General features: G+C 49.8%; 2 protein-coding genes across 7 annotated transcripts; both read right to left on the bottom strand.

Moving 5' to 3' along the window:
• Window positions 1-654: 654 nt before the first annotated feature.
• On the bottom strand, window positions 655-5,910 carry tox4b (TOX high mobility group box family member 4 b). 2 transcript variants are annotated; one of them, XM_061763351.1, is made up of 9 exons: window positions 5,783-5,910; window positions 4,798-4,866; window positions 4,443-4,727; window positions 4,112-4,372; window positions 2,949-3,272; window positions 2,726-2,806; window positions 2,043-2,654; window positions 1,766-1,920; window positions 655-1,669 (listed from the first exon to the last, which is right to left on the bottom strand). In XM_061763351.1, exons 1-9 carry the CDS (start codon window positions 5,786-5,788, stop codon window positions 1,612-1,614), a joined length of 1,851 nt encoding a protein of 616 aa, XP_061619335.1. In that variant the 5' UTR covers window positions 5,789-5,910; the 3' UTR covers window positions 655-1,611. The 2 variants fall into 2 exon arrangements, with proteins under 2 accessions (XP_061619335.1, XP_061619334.1); XM_061763350.1 differs by lacking the exon at window positions 5,783-5,910 and adding an exon at window positions 4,995-5,774.
• A 258-nt stretch (window positions 5,911-6,168) lies between these two features.
• LOC133472483 (solute carrier family 12 member 6-like) lies at window positions 6,169-20,129 on the bottom strand. 5 transcript variants are annotated; one of them, XM_061763336.1, is made up of 27 exons: window positions 19,979-20,129; window positions 17,010-17,998; window positions 15,715-15,809; window positions 15,520-15,645; window positions 14,623-14,769; window positions 14,484-14,538; window positions 13,731-13,861; window positions 13,408-13,649; window positions 13,228-13,343; window positions 12,956-13,153; window positions 12,724-12,888; window positions 12,417-12,515; window positions 12,211-12,268; window positions 11,971-12,145; window positions 11,755-11,873; window positions 11,589-11,687; window positions 11,394-11,513; window positions 10,873-10,977; window positions 10,625-10,793; window positions 10,295-10,490; window positions 9,398-9,567; window positions 8,853-8,984; window positions 8,680-8,787; window positions 8,562-8,585; window positions 7,603-7,838; window positions 7,317-7,450; window positions 6,169-7,219 (listed from the first exon to the last, which is right to left on the bottom strand). In XM_061763336.1, exons 2-27 carry the CDS (start codon window positions 17,230-17,232, stop codon window positions 7,128-7,130), a joined length of 3,534 nt encoding a protein of 1,177 aa, XP_061619320.1. In that variant the 5' UTR covers window positions 17,233-17,998; window positions 19,979-20,129; the 3' UTR covers window positions 6,169-7,127. The 5 variants fall into 5 exon arrangements, with proteins under 5 accessions (XP_061619320.1, XP_061619321.1, XP_061619324.1 ...); XM_061763337.1 differs by having other exon boundaries at window positions 12,956-13,150; XM_061763340.1 differs by having other exon boundaries at window positions 14,623-14,721.
• Window positions 20,130-20,157: the final 28 nt, after the last annotated feature.

Genomic DNA, 20,157 nt, shown 5'->3' with positions numbered 1-20,157 from the left:
ACGGATTGGAAATCAAATGTTGCAATAAAAACAAAGATAAAAAAAAGTGAGAATAAAAAATTAAAACAAACATGCCCTGACAAAAATGACCTTCTAAAGTTTAAAACATTTGTGTTGCTTGCTCGTTTTGTGAAATGTCCCCTGAAACACTGGTACGCCCTTTCTGGCATATCACGGTATATTATTGAGAATATTGACTGTGATTTCCCTTTTCATTGGAAAAATTCTCCCCAATAATGACAGGAACAAAACTAGTCTGTGTTATAAATTCAATTCTTGCAAAAATGCATAACCATAAAACCAAATGGTCATTCATAACCTTTTGTTAAATTTTGAGAATGAAACCAGACAACACGAGTACCATATTTAACTCTAAAAACAAAAGAAAAAACACTTAAAACTGTTGCTTTAATTCCTTCATTAGTTTTTATTTTATTTTAAATCCCCCTGGCTCTTTTTTTTTTTTTTACATGTATTAATGACTATATCGTATGTTTGTCTGTTGAGTTATTTTCTAAATTGAGGGTTTTTTCCCAATTAAGATTAAAATTTACTTATTGAAGCGTACTGTAATTAAAAACAAAAAAAGATTATACTAACACTAAATCCTCAAACGTGGTTTGTGAGGCCCAAGACATTAACACACAAACCAACTATATTAAAACATAAATGTTTTATTACCAGCTCCCCTTTCGTGCTGAATTCCTCTGCACACGAGCAATCCATATTTCATATTCATTTAAAAAAAAGCTCATAAATTCCTTTTCAGTCAACAGGATTGATGTCTTTTTCACTCTTGACACGTTCACCTCAGATGTTCCACACGACACGAAATTTGCATCACAGTTCATAACAACAATCCAAGCGAGAGGACAAATTATTTTTTTTTTGTTTGTTTGTTTGTTTCTTGAATCTTAGCACCAATTCTCAGTGTTTCTTGATCCTGAAATGTGGCTTGTACATGTGGCGACCACATCGCTAAAAACCTTCGACCCTCTCTTGCGACCCCAAACTAAAACGAGGGTTTTCCCCCTCAAATCAGAAGCTCCCTTCTCGCGAACACTACCAACAAACTTGATCCATCGACCCAGACAGAAACAAACGAGTGTGGTGGAGTGAGGTGCCTTTTCCTCCACCTTTGTTCCAAACAAACAAGGAAGCTGCTGTCCAAATGTTTACAGAGCACAGTTTTCACATTTCACTCTCACACACTCACACACACACACACACGTACACACCTCAATCCTCAAGGTAACACAAACACAGTGAAATCTTCGCAAATAAAGCAACACCTGGAAGCAGTCTTGACCCAAATAGGATCAAAAATGTGTGCCAATACCTGAGCCTCTTCTGGCCTACACTCACTCACTCACTCACTCACTCACTGGTCCTTGGTCATGTGAGGGGGGGGGTCACTGATCGCGCAGTGGTACTCCAGGTATAAATGGTTGTATGTCTCTATGTGCCCTGTGACTGACCACCCAAAGGTGTCGTCCACCTTTCACCCACTGTCAGCTGAGATGGACTCCAGCGTCCCCGTGACTTTGAACCGGGTAAGTGCTTTCAAAAAATAAAAATTAAATGGATGGATGGGTCACAAGGGTCCCTCCGCTAGGTGACCGTGGTGGAGCTCTGCCCTCGGATGGCGCACCAGGCCGTGAACACGTCCCTGTAAAAGAGCAAAAAAAAAAAAAACACACGTTCGAATTCATACCAAAACTGCTGTTAAAGAAAAATAAATAAATAAATTGAAAGGACCAGTCACCTGCAGTGTGTAGCGACACACTCGTTGCTGCAGTACTCTTTGTCCCAGTCTTTGCTGTCCACTGCCGGGTTGGTGCAACCGGTGCGCACGCAAATGTTCAGACTGGCGGCGGGCGTGATGCCAAGCCTGGGGGCCACTTTCACCTCAACCTCCATCTGACACACAAGTAGACATTGTCAACATCATGGATAGCCGTGCGCGAATGGATTGCTTAGGCCTGGTTAACACTGTCAGTAGCGCCCTTCGGGGGTCAAACTACAAAATCAGCTGCACTTACCCCTTCCTCAGCCTCCATCACTTCCTCCCCTCTGGCCACCGCGGTGGCGGCCGACTGTCCCTCCGCCTTTGCCGTATCCGACGTTTCGCAGGCCGACGTCACGATGACCGGCGCGCCGGGATCCGCCTGACGCACCGACGGTACCACGTTGATCTGTAGCGGGGGCGGAGCCGCGGAAGCCGCCGCGCCGCCTCCCCGAGGCTTGGCCTGCAGGGGCGGCGGAGCTTGGGCGTGCACCATCTGCTGCAGCCTGGGCGGCGGCGGCGTGCTCTGCATTTGCTGCAGCGGCGGCGGCTGTCGCGGCGACGAGGCGGGCATCGCCGTGACCGACACGGCGCCGGAGGGCAGTTGCGTCTGCTTGATGATGATCTTGGCGACGGGGGGCGGGTTGGTATCGGGCGCCGGTTGCGGTCTGATGGCGCCCGTGCGGGAGCGTGTGGTCACCTGAGGCAGGTCCAAGATGATGTTGGAGGTACAGATGTTGGTGATAGTGTTCTCTTCCGGGTTGTACTGCTGGGCCCTGGTGGGGCGCGACACGGTGGGCGCCACGCTGGCAGCTGGAGGGGCCGGCGGGGGCGGCGACGGCGCCGAATCCAACACTTCGATGGGGACCTGAAGAGAGGAGGCTCGGACAGTAAAACGTGTCCGCCGCTCTCGTGAGCAAAATATCATCGGTGTCACACCTGACAATTGAGCGAGGCCCTGTACTCTGCAAGTGCTCTCATGTAATCCTTCTTGGCGAGTTCATTTTTCCTCTTGTAAACCTGTAAGAGGGGGGGAAAAAAAAAAAAGAGAGAGAACCATTTGTCACCTCTGAAATCAACGACTAAACGCAAACCGCTAAAAGAAGCTTGGAGCCTTTCGGCATAAACAAAACGGGAATGCCGCGTTTTGACTCCACGTGACCTGTTTCTGCTCCTTCCCGAGGCTGTCCCACATGGACGCCACGATCTTTGACACTTCTCCAATGGTGGCTTTGGGGTTTTGTCCTTTGATGGCTGCCTGAGTATCCCTGAAGAAGAGCGCGTACGCCCGCACGGGCATCTGCGGCTCGTTGGGGTCTTCCTTCTTCTTCCCCGCCTTGCGCCCCCTGCCGCCCCCTCCCTTGCGGCCGGCGGCCGCCGAGGCGCCCGAGGCGGGGCCGGCCGGCGGCGCCTCGGCCACGGCGGGGTCCAGGGAGATGACGCCGGGACAGAAGCTCTGAGAGATCGGAGAGTCCACCAGGATGCTCTGGATGGCGGGGACAGAAGCAGCGTGCCGCGTCACACGAGAAGTAGAGTTGAGAAAGAAGAATGAAGGTTTTACGACATTATGGGGTAATATATTTCACAAAGTTGATGTATGGCAGGGGTGTCAAACTCATTTTTGTCACTGGCCAAATTGTAGATACGGTTTTCCCTCAGAGGGCTGTTATGATTGTAAAACCATATCAATCGTATTATTACACATAGACAACAAATTGATGGGTAACTAGTTTTGAAATCAGAAGTCAAGGATAATGGTTTGTTCCACTACTGTTCAAGGAACTGTAAAAGGGGTTTGGAGGCAAAACATGCTTACAATAGTTCATTACTATTTATTATTATACAACAATTTGGAACAGATTTTAGCAACAATCGTGGAAGTTGAACTGATGCGGCGGGCCGGATCTGGCCCCCGGGCCTGGAGTTGGACACCTGTGACGTATGGTGTTCCTGGTCAAATTGCAAATATCACATGCAAATGTATTTATACAGTAGCTAGTCAGCTGACTGTTGTTAATTTTTTGTCGAATGGGTTGCCGAGGGGTTGAGTAATCGTCAAAATTCTACTTTGAAATACACGTTGGCCCGTCACGCATTTTCATTGTATTATTGTGCACGCGTGTCTGCTCATGAAAACAAAATGTCTCATATTTAGGCTTGATTGCGACACCGTTCCTTTCCGTTCGTCCTGCCCTCTTGGAATATTTCCCAAATTCCCCAGTTTGACTTCCCGTGGAAATTTGCTTTTCTGAAATGTTGTCAGCACTTTTTCCACCCCAAAAGAGAAGCGGTCAACTCCCGAAGGAAGACGCCCGGGAATCTCACCCTGCGGAAGTCATCCATGTCATCATCCTGCAGCGAGCTTGTGGGCGACGCCGTCGCCGACAGCGGGTGCTCCGGCGACCGCGGGCGCTGCAGGATATTTCCGGCCCCCAAGCCGAGACCCAGCTGAGCGCTGAGCTCGGACTGGTCGATGGTGGTCAGCTGGCCGGAACCCAGCAGGCCCTGGCTCATGTCTCCCAGCGGGACGTCGATGGTGACCGGAGATGAGCCGCTAAACTGCGAGCCGACGGGATGGCCCAAATCCTGCGCACACGGCAAGGAGAGGAGCGCGTTTGCGTGCGTCCGGCCGGAACGCCGACGGGAACGTCCTCACCATTCCCAGGGACGAGCCCAGCAGGGCGCCTCCGGACTGGTTGATGACTCCCAGACTCAGGTGCTCCAGACCCTGCGAAGGGGGGTGGACAAAAGTGGAGGCGAAGGAGGGGTCGTCGCCCTCCACCACGGCGCTCCCGGGGACCGCCCCGCCGTCGGAGGCACTGGCGTCTGACAGCTCCCCGAAATGGGACACCACGTCGGAAACGGTGAGCGACGAATCCGGGTCCAGCGAGATGGGAGGGATCTCGAACTCCTCATCGCCCAGACTGGGAGTGTGGAAGGTCTGGAAGGGGCGGAAAGAGAGACGCGCCGGTAGTAACAGTGAGACAGTCCGGAACAGAAGGTGGACTTACCTCTGACGGAGCCAAGAAGGGATGGCCCGACCCGGAAATTGTCAGGTAGTTGTCATTGCCTCCGGGGAACTGAAACATGGAGGATTGCGTTAAAAGAGGGAAATATACGAAATCGGCTTCCACCCTCAGTTTTGGCACGGATTACAAATGCCTTCAGCACCCACCCACCCACCCCTCGCAAAGCACACGGGGGTCACCTTGTTGTCAGTATCAAATCCGTTGAAGGACTGCGGGTCCAAGAACTCTGGATCGCCGTCGTGCTGTCCGCTCTCGCCGGTAAGATGGGAGTAAAAATTCAGGTCCATCACGCCTCCCCCAACCCCCCCCCCAAAAATACAAACGGCTCAATAATGACAACAGTCAGATGCCAACATGTGGACGCCCAAAATAATAACGCCCTAATAACGTGCTTCTCCCCACGTCGTATGAACGTTTAGCTCGTAGCCGGATTTGACGCAAGGCTGCGGTGCTGCCTCTCGTCTGCTCGTCTGTCCTCCCCCCCCCGAAACAAACGCTTCTCTCCGGCAACTGTCAGCGAGCACACGCCGGCCAGGCTCCGAACACGTCCCCCGGTGAAAACGACTCCGTGCGTGACCGTCGCGTCCGACGCAAACCCCCGACGTCTGGGCCGGCCCAGGCTGCTCAATGGAACCCGAGCTACCGATGGGGAGGAGGAGGAGGAGGAGCCAAACACCACAGCGGACATGCAGCCATGTTTGTTTCAAAATAAAATCAGCTTAGTTCACCCTCAACACAAACAACGGTCTGTCTTCACTCACGACACCGCGTTAATCGTGCGTACCGAAATCTTGAAACAACGTTAGCTGTCAAGCGTCAAACCCGAGCGAGGATGTGGATTAAAAATCTTGTGTGACAACCAATATTATTGTATTCCTAATCGTTGCCAGTCATCACGTATGACGACAAACCTGTTTTGTTTTTTGTTTGTTTGTTTTACGTAAAATGGCGTCACACTCCCGCTTACCTCCATGGTCGCTGTCAAATTTTGCTTTTGGATCCACTTTGCTTAGTGAACTTCGGCCACAATCGATTTCCTGGACGATCACAACATGGCACCGGCGGCGGCAACCGGATTGGACGACGTACGATTGGAAGTGACGTCAGCACGTTACACTGGGGCGTTTGTGGACCGAGATTAAGGGTAGTATATTTAACCACTCAAAAACACAACGCAAGGCAATGCAGGTAGGCCGAATTGCTGCTATATAAAAATGTAAATTATTAAAACATCGATGCAAGTATTTGTTATTGATCTATTCACGAACTAATCACTAAGAAATCAGTCACGTTTGAGTTTCACATAATTTAGATGTCATGTGTCACTGTCAGAGAACTTCACCAAAGTGCAACTATTTTTTTTCTTCAAAATCACTTTATTTCCAAAATGTTAACACAAACAAATGTTATGCCACATTTCATATTTGTGTCATTAAAAAAAAAAAATTGGAATCTCTGTATGTATGTACAGACAATAAACGAATGTTTCAAAGACAAACAAAAATAAATCCCTGCACTGTAACACTAAAATCTGCAGAAGGAAAAAGCAGTTCACGGCTCGTCGTCTGCAACAAGCTCTCGTTCACACACGCAGACAGCGGCACATCAGCACATGAATAGTTTCTGAAAACGCACACATGCATTCTGGTCATTTCCATCGGGATGGTCCATTTCTCGTCTCGTCTCGACAAGGGCCGACCTCTGAGACTTTTGCTCATGGGAATATTGCAGTTACACAGGAAACTCATCACGGGAGGTGCAGGTGAAGAAGCCGCACATCATTTGTGAATGTGTGAAATGTCCGTTACATCACAACAGAACTACCGCGGATCCGTTCTGTCACCGGAAACAAACAAAAAGTATGCCATCGATGTACAGCAGTTCAAAATGACAAGAAACCATTTAAATTGCTCTTGTGGAAACAAAAGTGCAAAGCAAGACAAAAAGTCCAACATTTGGAATGAACATACCTTATCGTGATAATAAGAAAAAAGACAAAAATTCAACCCTGAGTCTCGTCAGAGTAACGACAGCCTCTGACGCTTGACATCTTGCAATGACCGTCAGCGGGAAAACACACTCGTTTGACTTTCACAAAAGCACGATGCTGTATTTTATTTTGTATATTATTATTATTTTTTAAATCATTGCAGTCTGACGCCAGTGGAATGGAAAAGGCGTGCGCGTGTCATGACAAAAGAGTGACGACCAGTGACAAGCGGCGGTTGCTTTGAGCGGGACCATGCAGCAGATGACCTCCCCACCCTCTCACTTCCAGGAGATAGACAGCTCCTTTCAAAGCTGACGTCTCATCAGGAGTAGATGGTAATGACTTCACTTCCTCCGCCTCGGACCAGCAGAACACGCTCCAAACCCTCCGTGAGAACCTCCAGGAACTCCATGTCTGCTCAGTGAGTCAAAGATTTACATCAACACCGAACCTCACGGAGCACAAACGCCAAACGAGTTCCATCTATTTGCTGGATTAGGGTTAAGGATACAGTTCTCATCTCCCTCTGGATTTCTCGGCGGTCCCGGCATGTTGAGCAGGACTACTCGGGCATCGTGGGATTTGTTGACGATGACCTCGTTGAGCTTGACGGCCGTGTGCATCCTCCTCACGTTGGAATGGTCACTGGCGGGAAAGCAATTTAAAACTAGAGAATACAATTTCTGAAGGAAAACTAAATTGCGTATAAATGTATGGATTGCATCAAATTGTTGGAAAGTACAATGTGAGACTAGAAATTGGAATTGTTTGACACGGTCGAAAAAAATGGTACTGACGGCCGGATGCTGAGCATGTCCCGGAAGCCCTCCGGCGTGGAGCATCCAGAATGCGCGGCCCGGTACTGCGAAGCCTTCTCTTTGGTCCAGGTCATTTGAACGCGGCGATGGCGCTCAGACGAGGACCCGTCGCCGGCCGCCGCTCGGTCCCGCTCGCCGGCGTCCGTGTCGTCGTCCTCGTCCGAGCCGATGCTCGTCAGTCGCAACATAGAGTTGCGGTCCTTGACGAGCTGAGCCTGCGCCACGGGGCGGCAGAAAAACAGGCTTCGTCAGGTCTTTGGCAAATCCGGCATTTCTTCCAGCATTGTCGGCACCGGGGTGACATCTACAAACAACACACGCTGACTGGCTAGCTGGCTCTTTGTTCTCAGTCGCGAGACAAATTCAGCCCACGATTAGAACGACTGTGGGCCTGATTTACGAGGATAAATTGTGTGTTCGCTTTCACGGACGAGCTCCAAATCTGTCATCATCGCTCAATAGATCTGAGGCGATACTTTTTGTTTTCCACAAGACGCAAAATCAGCCAGCACAACTCCCATCAGGTTTGATAAATCACACTGCACATGCTAAATTCGTCTGTTTGCATAAACTCCTCCCACAGCGTGCAAAAATGAATTGCACCCGGTTAGTAAGATCAGCTTCATCATCGTTTTGCGTCAGCAGAACTTTAGTAAATCAAGCCCGCCGTCTTACTCGCAACTCTTTTCCCACTACTGTATGACATTACTTTGCACAGTCAGAATGACAAGGGCACACTAGTAAAACAACTACATGTTACTTCTGAGGCAAAACTGTACAGGAATTGACAACTGTGTGCTACTACTACTACTACTACTACTACTACTACTACTACTACGACCACTATATAGTTAACATCTAGCGCTTCAATAGCAGTGGGCAGTTTTTTCCGATCGACTTGGACGAGCTGATAGCTGGCTACTCACGAGAAAACTTACATCATCAAAACTCCAGCGAACCCGCTGAGGGAATCCGGCGGCGAGAAGGAAGCCGACATTTGAATATTTTGGGAGACAGGTGGGGCGAACCATTCCAGGCGCACGGCCGCAGCCTTACCTCTCGCTCGCGGTCCGATTTGGAAAGACGCATCTGGCGGAGCATCTGGGACCTCTGCTCCATCATCAGGGTCCTCTCGTAAGTGTATGCGCTGATGTCGCTGTCGTGCTGAGCGGGGGGAAAAGTCGCGTTATTCCGTGATCTTTGACGACGGGGGAGCAGCAGCGGCGTACCATCTCCACGACTTCCACTTCGGCCTCGATGCGCAAGTGATAGAGGAAGGTCGCCAGATCCTTCTTCATCTGGATGGAATTGTCCTCCATCTGGGCCACGGTGAAGATGCGCATCCCGCACTTGCGCCACACCTGTTCCAGGCGAGGAGGAGATGGCCCACGTCAAGGTTATCGCAGTTGACCAAAATAACGAAGACGAATATCGAAAAAAAATATTTCCGTTGACAAAAACAAATGATAACTAACTGATACGGCATTGTGTCTGTTTACAAAACTGATTCAAACAAACTATAATTACAGCAAAAAATGTCCTTTGTTTTTATATTTGTTTCTTTTTCATAGATAGGCTTTTTTGGTTGCTTTGTTCATTTTTATGACAGCTGTACGCCCGTACTTCTTCACGTTCTGGAAATCCGTATGTCTGTATTGTCCTGGTCCCAGGTGCCCAAGGCACAATAATATAATATGAAAAAAATTTAAATAACAACTCGGAAACCCAACTCTAAAAACTAACCAAATATTGAAGAAGAGGCCTGGGCTCTGACCTTGTGCTGGCGCAGCAGGAAAGGCAGCAGCATCAGCATCCCGCCGTCGTGCACGATCCACCACACGTCCATGTAGCCGTCGGCGCACGGCTCGCTGTTGCTGGGGAACAGGGAGATGTTTTTGGGCACCAGCAGGGCCAAGTGTGCGGCCGTGGTGACGCGCACCGTGTCTGGAAGCAAAGGGGGCGCCGTCAGCCGCTCGTTCAAAAGGCAGTGGTGCGACGGTAAATATATCGCTACTTATCGCAACCGCATAACTGTGCCTTAAAGTCTGCTAGCATGATGCTGAGATATAATGGGAAAAGCCATAGATGGGCTAACAGACAGACATCGATGTTGCGATGTTATTAAGTGGTTATTTAAACTCAAAAGGTGGGGCAACATGTAGAAAAATAATATAATACTCCGTGGGATATATTCTTTATCCTCTGTGAAAAACGATTAATATTACTAAGGTTTACTGAGTAGCTGAGACCGTCTCCATGTACAGGATTACAATACGTCTTATGCTGCCCTCAGATGGCCAAAGTGTGCATGCCACAAGGAGAAACACAATAGCCACTGGATTGAAGCAAACAAATGTGGCAAAAATACTTTAATTCATTCGATTAAATTAAAGTAAAATATGATTGAGGGCTATTTTTCTCATGAAAAACAGAAACTTTTTTTTTGGGGGGGGGGGGGGGGGGGAAGGCTGGAACAGATTAATGGCATTTCAATTCATCTCAATGGGGATTTGAGATACAAGTGTCTTGAGCAACGAGCATGGTCACCAACAAACAAAATGAACTCCTATCAAGGCACCACCGTCCTTCTTTTTCAAACAGGCATCTGTACTTCTTCAGTACAGAATGCAAGTACTTTTGCGAGACGGAAGCGGCAAGGGTCGGGACTCACGGATGAAGGTCTTCCAGGACTGCGGATCCTCGCTCTGCCTCCAGGCATGAGGCCATCCCATCACCACGGTGTTGGGTTGCATCCCACCCAGGCCGCTGGACTGGATCATGTGACTGATGCCTTCACGCGCCTTCTGCGCTACGATGCACTGGCAGAAACCCTTGACTCGCTCCTTGTCCATCAGAAGCTTCAGGGTCTGACATGGACAATATGAACGCACCCAATAATATTGATACGTTTGATTTCAGCCGGGCAGCCGGTGAGCGAAATGAACGCGTGCCATCGAGGAGGAAGTCAAGACATAAAAGACTGGCTGGCGTTCGGACTCACCTGTTCCGCCGCCAGCGCCTCTCCGTAGCTGTGCAGGAAGTTGCCGGAAACCACGGTGCCCACGATGGTCAGGCCTTTTCCCGCCTTCAGCTGGCTGGCAAAGGTCAGCAGGCGAGGAGACTTGACGTGCGCGTCTTCGTCCAGCTTGAGTAAAACCAACAGCTGAGGCCTGCGGGAGCCAGGTCTTAAAACGGAGCCCGGAGTCGTCATCGTCATCATCATCCTCACCTCGTCGGAGACTTCCATACCTCCAGTTTTTGGTGTGGGGCGGGCCTTCTTCCAACCGCAAGAGGGCAAAACGGGCGGCACTGAGCGAGAGCCCGCGGATGCCGTCTCCCCACTCTTTCTCGGCTCTGAATCACACACGCACGCCGCAGTATGCACACGCGGTGGCCAGATCATTAGGGGCACTTGTACAAGCTGTACCGTACAGTGGTACCAAGAAAAACAGCACCGTATTGTAAAATGCAAATATGAAAACATAATCAATTAAAATGAGTGGGCGGCCTTGTGAGTGATATCCGGAGCCTGGATTCAGTACTGGGATCATGACTACATGGTGAGTTCAGACTTCTCCATGATCCTTGCGAGTGTTTTCATTTTGTCGATAAACAGCCGAAAGTGCGTCGGCGACTGTTGGGCGCATTCGAAACTCACTTTTCATTGAAAATTTGGCCTCGCAGCTGAACAAAGTTGGCGCCGCTGTAAATTCAAGGCAACACTGAACAGCGCATGCCGAGCTTGGAATCCATCGCCGTGGCAAACATACCCGTGGTACTCAATGTACTTGTAGATCATGCCTGCGATCACGATGGCGACGATTGCGTAGTACCAGGAGGAGATGAACATGAGCGCCAGGCAGATCGTCATCCCCAAAAATGACAAGGACCTTGACACACACAAGCAAAGAGACCAAAGTGAGTGCGTGAGAGACCACGTACGTTTGCGGCGGCGGCAGACGCACCAGTGGTAGTAGGAGAAGCGCGGCCTCCAGTTGGGCGTCCTCAGGAGGGTTTGCAGGGCGCACGCCAGGTTGACAAACAGATAACACATCAAGAAGAACCTGGACAGAGAAGACGATTGACAGCTCCGTCACAACAGAGAGGTTCGGGATCCGCGGGGAGTCTCACATGGTCAGGATGGGAGCCACCAGGTCCAGAGATGCAATGAGGATGCCCAGCTCAGCGATGAGGGCTGTCAGCAGCAGTGCCCAGGTGGGCTCGCCGTTTGCTTTGCCGTGACCGAACACCTGACGCGCACACGTAAACGCACGTCAGCATACTGCCCGGATCATTTGAACTTTTGACTGTTATGTCAGTGCGAAGTCCTATAGCGTCAGTTCCAACCCTAAGGAAGGGGATAATGTTGTCCTTGGCGATGGCCTGCAGAAGTCTTGGAGCACCCGTCAGCGACTGGAGGCCCGCGCCGCACGTGGAGAAGAAGGAGCCCACCACAATGACCCAGGGCGTAGGCCAGGCTAGCGTGCCCACCACCAGATTCCCTTTGACCGAGTCTCCGAACCTGCGGGAAGCGACGAAGATCAACATTTCGCGCACACTTGGAAAGACGGGACGAGTGAAACTGACTTGTCTCTGAGGACCACGCCGTCAACACAGGCGCCGAATAAAAGAACGCTGGTTAGGTCTGGGAGAAGCGAACTAAGGAAAACACGGGTGCATCAAGCCTTCAAATGTCAACTCAAAGACGATTACTAAAGCTTTGCCTTGGTCACGTCACAAAATATACATCGTTACATGTCGAGGTCATGAAGGTGAATATCTCTCAAGGATACAAACAAAGGAGGTGGTGAGGATGGCGAGGATGGTCCCGATGGGGATGGAACGCTGGGCGTCTTTCAGGTCCCCTGACCGATTGGAACCGGCCATGATTCCTGAGGAAGACAGGGTGGAACCTCTTAACATGAACAAGCTTCAGGAAAACCCTCATTTCACTACGAGGGGCAGTCAAAAAGTAATGAGCCCAATTTTCCTCTGGCTTCATTCATGGCAATAGAACTACGATGAAGAAGAAAGCGAGCCAAGCCCTCGCTTGTAGCTGCAATGCGACGCATCTGGTTCGAAACTGAAGAAAGCATTTACCGGTGACGGAGGGGAAGAAGATTCCCACCAGCAGAGTGAAGGATGTGGTGATATCAGCAAAGACGTAAGGCTGCTGTGTGGACGCAGCGTGCGCTCCTTGGGAGGAGCTCAAGGAGCCTTTCTCCACCACGTCTCCTTTGCTGAGGTACGAGCTCCACAGGTTCTCTGCGACGCAATGTAGGAGCGTCACACCTTGTCGTGGCCAAATAGCTGGCACCGTGTGCGGCGTTACCGGTGATGACGCCGCTGGCCAAACCGGGGATGCCTTCGATACGGGAGAAGTTGTTGGCGGTGAAGTAGTCGTCGCAGGAGGCGTTGAGCTCAGCGCTCTGGCAGAAGCGGCTCCACAAGTACGTGGTCTTTTCCGCCAGATGGGGACCGGGGCTTGGGCTGGGCTCCAGTGTCGGGAGCGCTGTGGTGTTGGCGTCTGCTGGGGAGGAGAGCAACACTTTGACAACTCGGCAGGCTTCCTGAGCTGCTGCGCACGTCCAGATCAGAACGCACCGCCGGGAAGCGTCTCGTTGGCGGCCTCCCTCTCGGCCGAAAGCAGGACGGTTTTGGCACACCGGTCGTCGACGAGATCGTGGCCGTTGATGGTTCTGTTTCCGAGCATACATACCCTGCAAAGATGACGTGTTACTTGGGTTGCAAAGGGGTTCAACATTTCCGTTCGGGCGCACGTACGAGAAGTTGGGCGGCTTGAAGACGGAGACCAGCGCGCCAACGTAGATGGAGACGATGGAGACGATGACGCAGGCTAAGAAGACGGACGCCAGCTTGTTGACATACTTGACGCCCACAAATACCAGCAAGGACATGAGGAGGAGGCAGAGGGAGCCGTAGACGCGCATGTTGTTCAACATAGCCGCACCCTCGCTCTCCAACCCTTTGGCAGTAAAGATGGCCGCTTCTGGCGCAATGTACATCTGGAGGAGGATAAAAGCGAGAGTCTGTCGTGTGACTGAGGAATCAAAGAACAATGCGAGCAGGAAAAGAGAACAACCAACCAGCAGGATCTCGACGGCTCCGAGGATGTACATGGCTCCTGCGAAGGTGGTGCCCAGGTAGAAGCACAGACCAACAGCACCCCCGAACTCTGGACCCAGAGAGCGGCTGATCATGAAGTAGGAGCCTCCGGCTGAGCAGAGCCAAAGAAGGTGAAGAATTACCCTTCATTCTGACCAAAACCGAAATGCACGAAAACTAAAGCAGTATTTCCCACAGGAAATCAAGTAAATCCAATTAATCCGTCCCTGACACCCAAAAATATTCACAAAAAATAATTATATACTGGATAACAACAGTTTTACATAGAGGAAATAGAGTGAAATAATTATAAATGACTAATGAAGTGGATGACTGAACATTTCATATAATTTTTATCTTTAATGAAGACTCTTGATGGCGTATGGAAGACAGGAGGAGGGGAGAGAGAGAGAAAGAGAGAGAGGCATTTTCATACTTTGCCACCAGTTCTTTCTCAAATGCTATCATGTTTCTCCCTTTCTTTTTAAATGCTGACACTCTGAACTTTCTGTCGTCTTGTGTGAAGTGGGTTCAACAGACAGCAAGGTGTATTCCATAATGCGAGCATTTATGGCCAGCTCAAGGCAATAACAAGCCTCCCGGTCTGCTCAGCAACACTGATAAATTGGGGCAACAACGGCGTAACATCTTGTCAAAAGTCAGGCCTTCAAAATAAAACCAAGCCAGTTTCACCCCCCATGGTGGCTCATTTGGAAGTCACACTGAAGTGTTACCTGGAACCACTCCGTTGGTGGCGATAGCGCTCATCGATATGGCGGTCAGCATCGTCTGGAGGAACAAAAACAGTCGCGGGCGGGTGAGACTGCGGCGTTCGCCGCTCTATGCCACTTTACGACATTCTACGACACTCACGCAGCAGCAGCAGATGAAGACGATGGAGAGGCCCTGCAACACGCCGGCGGTCCCCACCACCCAGGTCAAACGCAGGAACAAGATGACGCCAAAGATGTTCTGCAGACACGGCAGGTACACGCCCATTAAGGTCCCCATGCGTGGCGACTGTGGAGGGATAGAGCACGCAAACACCCACGCAATCCAAATTAATGCTTCTATACAACTGTGGCTAAAGGTCAGTTCCCAGTGTCCAATTCTGCAAAGGTGTTATCAGAATAGACAGGAAACTCCTTTATAACATAATAACAGTCTTATCTCCTGCTGGTGGCTCCTTATCAGCAAGTTGTCAGGGCAGGTCAGCACAAAAGACTAAATGGCAACCAGCTTTGGTGGGGGGTATATCCTGGATGCTTCACCAGTAGCTGCGTCCGCTACGCAACTATCAAGTGCGACATTATCAGGCCTCACGGGAAACCGAAGACATCAATGTCGGACTCTTTCACAGAAGGACTCGCTCTCCCCGCCACAGACATACGCCGTCCCCAAGTGCAGTCGCCTGCTAACCCAATCACATTCAGACAGCTTCACTGGCCTGCAGACAGTCGGAACCGACAGACCATCAACAACTCCAACCCACGCAAAACAACTGCAGGCAGAGTCGCTACTCGCTACAGTACTGAAAACGTGTACTAAAGTCACAGGACGTTTTGCAATAATGGATTGTAGTGACCCTGCTAGCGGCCGTGTTCTGACTGTCCGCGAGGCAGTAAATGTGTCCGATCGTGACTTGGTGAATTTGCTAGTTGGTGGAACTAGATCTCATCTCATTAGGTGGGTTGACTGAGCCCATTTTTTGTCTCTATCCTTTGAATGTCTCCATGTTGAGCCTCTACATTTCCAAACGATTTCAAGTACCTTGGCCTTCTTCTTCTCACTGTTGCTCTCAGCTTCCTCATGCTCCTTGGCGCCCTGCATCAGGTTGGTGTAGTTGGCCAGCCGACTGAGCAGAGACGACACTTTGGGCCGTGTGTCCATCTCCTCCTGTGAGGAGCAGGAAGACGACAACGTTCAAGACGTACGGAATGGGACCGCGCGTTTGTTTGCGCACACCTCAAACAAGGCCAAGTTCCTGTCGTACAAGTCGTCGTCATCCGCGCCGTGGCTGTTGTTGATGTACACGCTGGAGAGTTTGGAATTTCCATCCCCTGCAAAGGCAGAGCGCAGCAGAGGTCAACACACCGAGCGCAAAGGAGCTGCGATCTTGCGCTAAGCGACGGCCGCTCGTCTGTGACCGGCGACCTCCACCTTCCACCTTCACGTTCGTTGCTACCATCGCCCTGACGAATCACAAGTGTGAACGTAAACACAACGCTGGTTAATATTCAGCCGCTGCAACTTGGTCAACACGCACGCAATCGTATAGAAGGTTCAAGACCCGTTCCTGGATAGCTGTTCCTGACCCTTTTCAGGTTATTTTCTGCGCTGACAACAATAAGAACTTAGCAATTCTGTCATTGATTTGACAGATTCTCCTGTCCAAAAAGAATCCTCTAAAGGTGCGACAGGGAAGGGGGGGGTGGACGATGAAACGGCAAAAACCAAACAAGATCAAATGACAGGCGTCTTCTTGCTGCGGTCAGCACACCTGCGTGGGATTTGGCGGACGTCATTGCGGGGAGCCGGCAAGGGCGCCGCGCCGCGCTACTCCGAGGGCTTTGACCCCGACTGAGGGACGCACGTGGAGATGCCGCGCAGCCCGCTTGAAACTCAATGGGATTAAGCGGCTCAATTCCTACTTAGGGAAGCTCATTATATACTCATAGTGTGAGTTGTCCTTGTTACTATGGACGTGCGCAACTACTTCTTTTCCTTTGTGGACAGGCACGGAAGTGAAAGTGTCCACTTACTGTCTCGCAAGCAAATTGTGGCGCGTTTGCTGACTCTCGGCTCAAATGCTGAGTCAGGGAACCGAAGGGAAAGCTTGTTCGGCCAGTTGTTTGCAAAACAAAAGCCCAACTTTTCACTACACCGAGAAGGGAGTTTATGTCCAACGGATTTAAAAAAAAATCTGTCCCTGTTGGTCTAGAATTCAGTTCTGTGGTTATGAACACCGCCTGCTACTGAAACCTGAAGAAAGTCCTTTCTGGAAAAGGGGACTCACTGAATATTACGTAAAAAGGCAAAAATACGTTAATAATCATTGTTTGATATTTGCATATGACTCCATTATATATTATACTTTCGAAGCCAAAAGCTGCCACACTTCCTCGTTGCGCTTTGTGTCGCGCTTGTTTGAAATTCTGACAGAGTAACCGACATCTATTATAATCCAGATTAAATTCCAGATTAGTAGCACAGTGCACACCTAGGGATTATTTTTTTCCAAACATGTGCACGCTCCTCACCTTGCTCCATGTTACTGTAGTCCGGCGTTTCCGTCCCGCCTCCTCCCGCCGGCGCCGTGACCCCTCCCGACGTGTCGCTAGGCGGCTCGCTTCGATTGACGCTTTCCCGGGAGCCGAAGCGCACGTGGGTGCCGGAGCGGGAGCTGAGTTCAGGCGACGTGTCGGACAGCCCGGGGTGGTCCTCCGCCTTGGTGGGCGTCACGGTGAACCGCACGGACGTCATGGCGAAGGCCTCTGGGAAAATTGGGGGGATTCGGGACGACTGGGGCGAGGGAAGTGGGGGTGGGGGGGCTGGTGGGCTCACAGGTTAGCGAGCGCGGCTGAACCGAACCGAGTTTAGCTGACGCTTGCAGGTGAGGTAACGACAGCTGGGATAATTAGTTCTTTTCCAGCAGCCATTCTCCATCGAGGCAACGTGCAGTTTTGGAGAAGCTTACTTTGTAAAAAAAAATTGTTGGTTCCAATTACAAGTTATCCTGTTGAAAATGTAATAGTAGTGTAATTAACTCAATGACTTTCTCGAAGTAATACAACGAATGATATTTGATTATATTTTGATGAGTTTTCTTAATTTTGAAAGAATGGATCAACAGGATCAACAACGTGGAGCTTTCAGGTCATATTTGGAAAATTATGCCGTGTTTGAGACTACGGCAGAATGGCACATGACCAGAGACAGCCAATCAGAAGCGTCGGCTCTAGAAGAGGACGCGAATTGGGGTGGGGGGTGGTGGTGGGGGGGGGAATAAAATAAAATAAAATCGGAACTTTGCAGCTATTTAATTAAAATTGTAATCCTGGAATTGAATTACACACTATCTCCCGGTAATGTAATAGATAAGAATTATTATTATTAAATGATGTAATCTCGTTCCATGTAATTAGTGACTCCCCAACACTGACAACGAGATTGGCCACCGCCAATCATAAGTGAGGAGGTGGCGCTTTCCTTCAAAGCAAACTGGCACGGGGGTATCTTTTCTGCTTTTCTGCCAGGCGGGGCAAGGGAAAAGGTTGGCAGGGTGTTGTCGACAGGATCGCGGACAAATTGAAGGGTCAGGAGCCCGGAACAGAGTCAGGGGCGGGCAAAGGATTGGAGCAGGAAACGAGAACAGGGAGAATAGAGAAAAAAATTAAAACACTCAGCAGACATGTACACATCAAAAGTATGAAAGTATTCTTAAAAGTGTGTAAAGTGAAAATTGTCTTGTAAATTTGACACACCACAGAGTGTTGTTAACAACCCTGCCAAATTTGAAAGGCACAAAAAAAAAAAATGAATGGAAAAATGAATGGGACTTTGTCTAGCCCCTTTTCTTACGCCTACAAAACGACATGTTTGTGCCACGAAAATACATCCGCATAAAACCTCTGGTGGCTGGGATATATCCCACCCGGTCGTTGCGGGTCTTTTCCACGCTGCGACAACGAGGCGCTCTAGAGCGGCCATGCCAACGCGAAGCCCGGGTCCAAATACTGGCTGTCACGTCAGACTTTTTCAAATAACCCCTCCACCCACTCACTCACTACTCTGCCTTTGTCCCCATGATGTACGCACACTTGAAACCAACAACGAGGCACTCTACAGCTGCTAAGCCAGCGCACCATCCAAAGGGAAAATGCAATTTCGGGGTGGAGGCAATCGTAGCGATCGTACTACACGTCGCAATCGCGCAGGGTAACAGCTGATGGCGCTAAAGTTCTGATGAAGTGGGGGAGTTGCGACTCGGTGCTGGACAGCCAAGTACGTACTGGGTGTCGTTTTAGCCACGCCCCCCCCCCAAAAAAAGTTTAATTAAAATGGTGAAAAACAGTTATAATCGCCACAATTGAGTACTCCATAGTTCTTAGTCTTTGCACGTTTCCAGCAATTGTCATGTATGTCAAATAAATGTCATGTATCATGCATGAATTCCCCGGACAGGTCTGCTGATTTGAGTGATTCACGAAGTCCTACCAGGCTTAACCACGTCTACCAATGACTCACCCAGGTATCGACACAAACCCCGTCAAACAATAACTGGGGTCTATATGGAGATGGGCAAAAAAAAAAAAAAAGCGGCTCCAACCGGTTGTACCGGTCGCTGCTGGCTGAGGAAAGACGGCAGCTGGATGCCTTTTATGCACAATGTTGCGATACCTTTCTTTGTGTTTGTGTGTGCGTGCGTGTGTGTGTGTGTGTGTGTGTGTGTGGGGGGGGGGGGGGGGGGGGGGGGGGTGGCAAACGCCTTGCTTGATTTTTACCCTGAGGAAACTCAAAATTCCTTCGCCAGCAGAATCGTTCACGTTGACTGCATGCAAATAAAAAAATCAGTTTTTTTTTTTTGTTTTTGTTTTTTTTATATGCAAGAACACGATCGTTACAATTTGGATCAATTCACGCGTCGTTTGTTTGGCGGACGAAAAAAAAATTAAAAGAATGTGATTTTCAGGGTTTAAAATGCCAGCGCTGGTGTTATGTATTACACATTACCAAACCTCATAATTAATGTGTCGGAGTGGTCTCATTAGCAAGCCACTTGCCATGCTCGGCTTAACAATTCTACCTTGAGCTGGACTTTATAAAATAAATAAAGTCAATCAGGCACTAGATAAAAGGCGTTAAATGATGAGAAATAAGCGCTGAGGGAAAACGTCGCAACAGCTCATCGTGCGTCTTTATTGCAGCGTCTCAAAGGAGATGCGGACATTTGAAACCTGCTGTAACCGGCTTTCAAAGGGGAAGACTCGTTCAAGACGTCGCGGGTCTTTCTTTCCCCAATTTGGGGTTTTCCGCCGGCAGTTAGCGGCAAATTATGATGGTGGTGGTGGGAGGGGGGAGCGCAGGGACACCGGCTGGCTTGGCTGTATCGGCCGGTAGCCAGACAGGATGCTAACGCTAGCAGCAGACTAGCCCATGCCGCACGCAACTGTCACCTGTCGAACATTGTGACACACAACACACATATATAAACAAAAAAAGCTCATACCTTGCTCGGGTGTTGTCGACAGTTTGCCTCCGACGAGGTGCTCTACTTTCGTACATTTGTGGAAAAATTGGACTCCTCAATTTTTCGCAGCTCCTTATTGTCCAGCCGAGAAGCGAAATCGTTCAGTACGGCCCTTCTCAGTCGCCGTTCCGACCGCAGCCTCGCGCATGCGCAGTGGT

This window comes from Phyllopteryx taeniolatus, chromosome 23, assembly GCF_024500385.1.
Source record: "Phyllopteryx taeniolatus isolate TA_2022b chromosome 23, UOR_Ptae_1.2, whole genome shotgun sequence".
NCBI classification, from domain to species: domain Eukaryota; kingdom Metazoa; phylum Chordata; class Actinopteri; order Syngnathiformes; family Syngnathidae; genus Phyllopteryx; species Phyllopteryx taeniolatus.
The sequence above is the reverse complement of the archived record's forward strand: the minus strand, read 5'-3'. Positions and strand labels throughout refer to the sequence as shown.

Excerpts from the sequence above, each read along its gene's own strand:
- LOC133472483 (XM_061763336.1), bottom strand. The coding sequence starts at position 17,232 with ATGACGTCCGTGCGGTTCACCGTGACGCCCACCAAGGCGGAGGACCAC. Across the intron at positions 14,539-14,622 it reads TCTTCATCTGCTGCTGCTGC|ACGATGCTGACCGCCATATC; the intron begins GTGAGTGTCGTA and ends TTGTTCCTCCAG. Across the intron at positions 13,344-13,407 it reads TTCAAGCCGCCCAACTTCTC|GGTATGTATGCTCGGAAACA; the intron begins GTACGTGCGCCC and ends TCATCTTTGCAG.
- tox4b (XM_061763350.1), bottom strand. The coding sequence starts at position 5,102 with ATGGACCTGAATTTTTACTCCCATCTTACCGGCGAGAGCGGACAGCAC. Across the intron at positions 2,807-2,948 it reads TCGGGAAGGAGCAGAAACAG|GTTTACAAGAGGAAAAATGA; the intron begins GTCACGTGGAGT and ends CCCCTCTTACAG. Across the intron at positions 1,921-2,042 it reads TGATGGAGGCTGAGGAAGGG|ATGGAGGTTGAGGTGAAAGT; the intron begins GTAAGTGCAGCT and ends CTTGTGTGTCAG.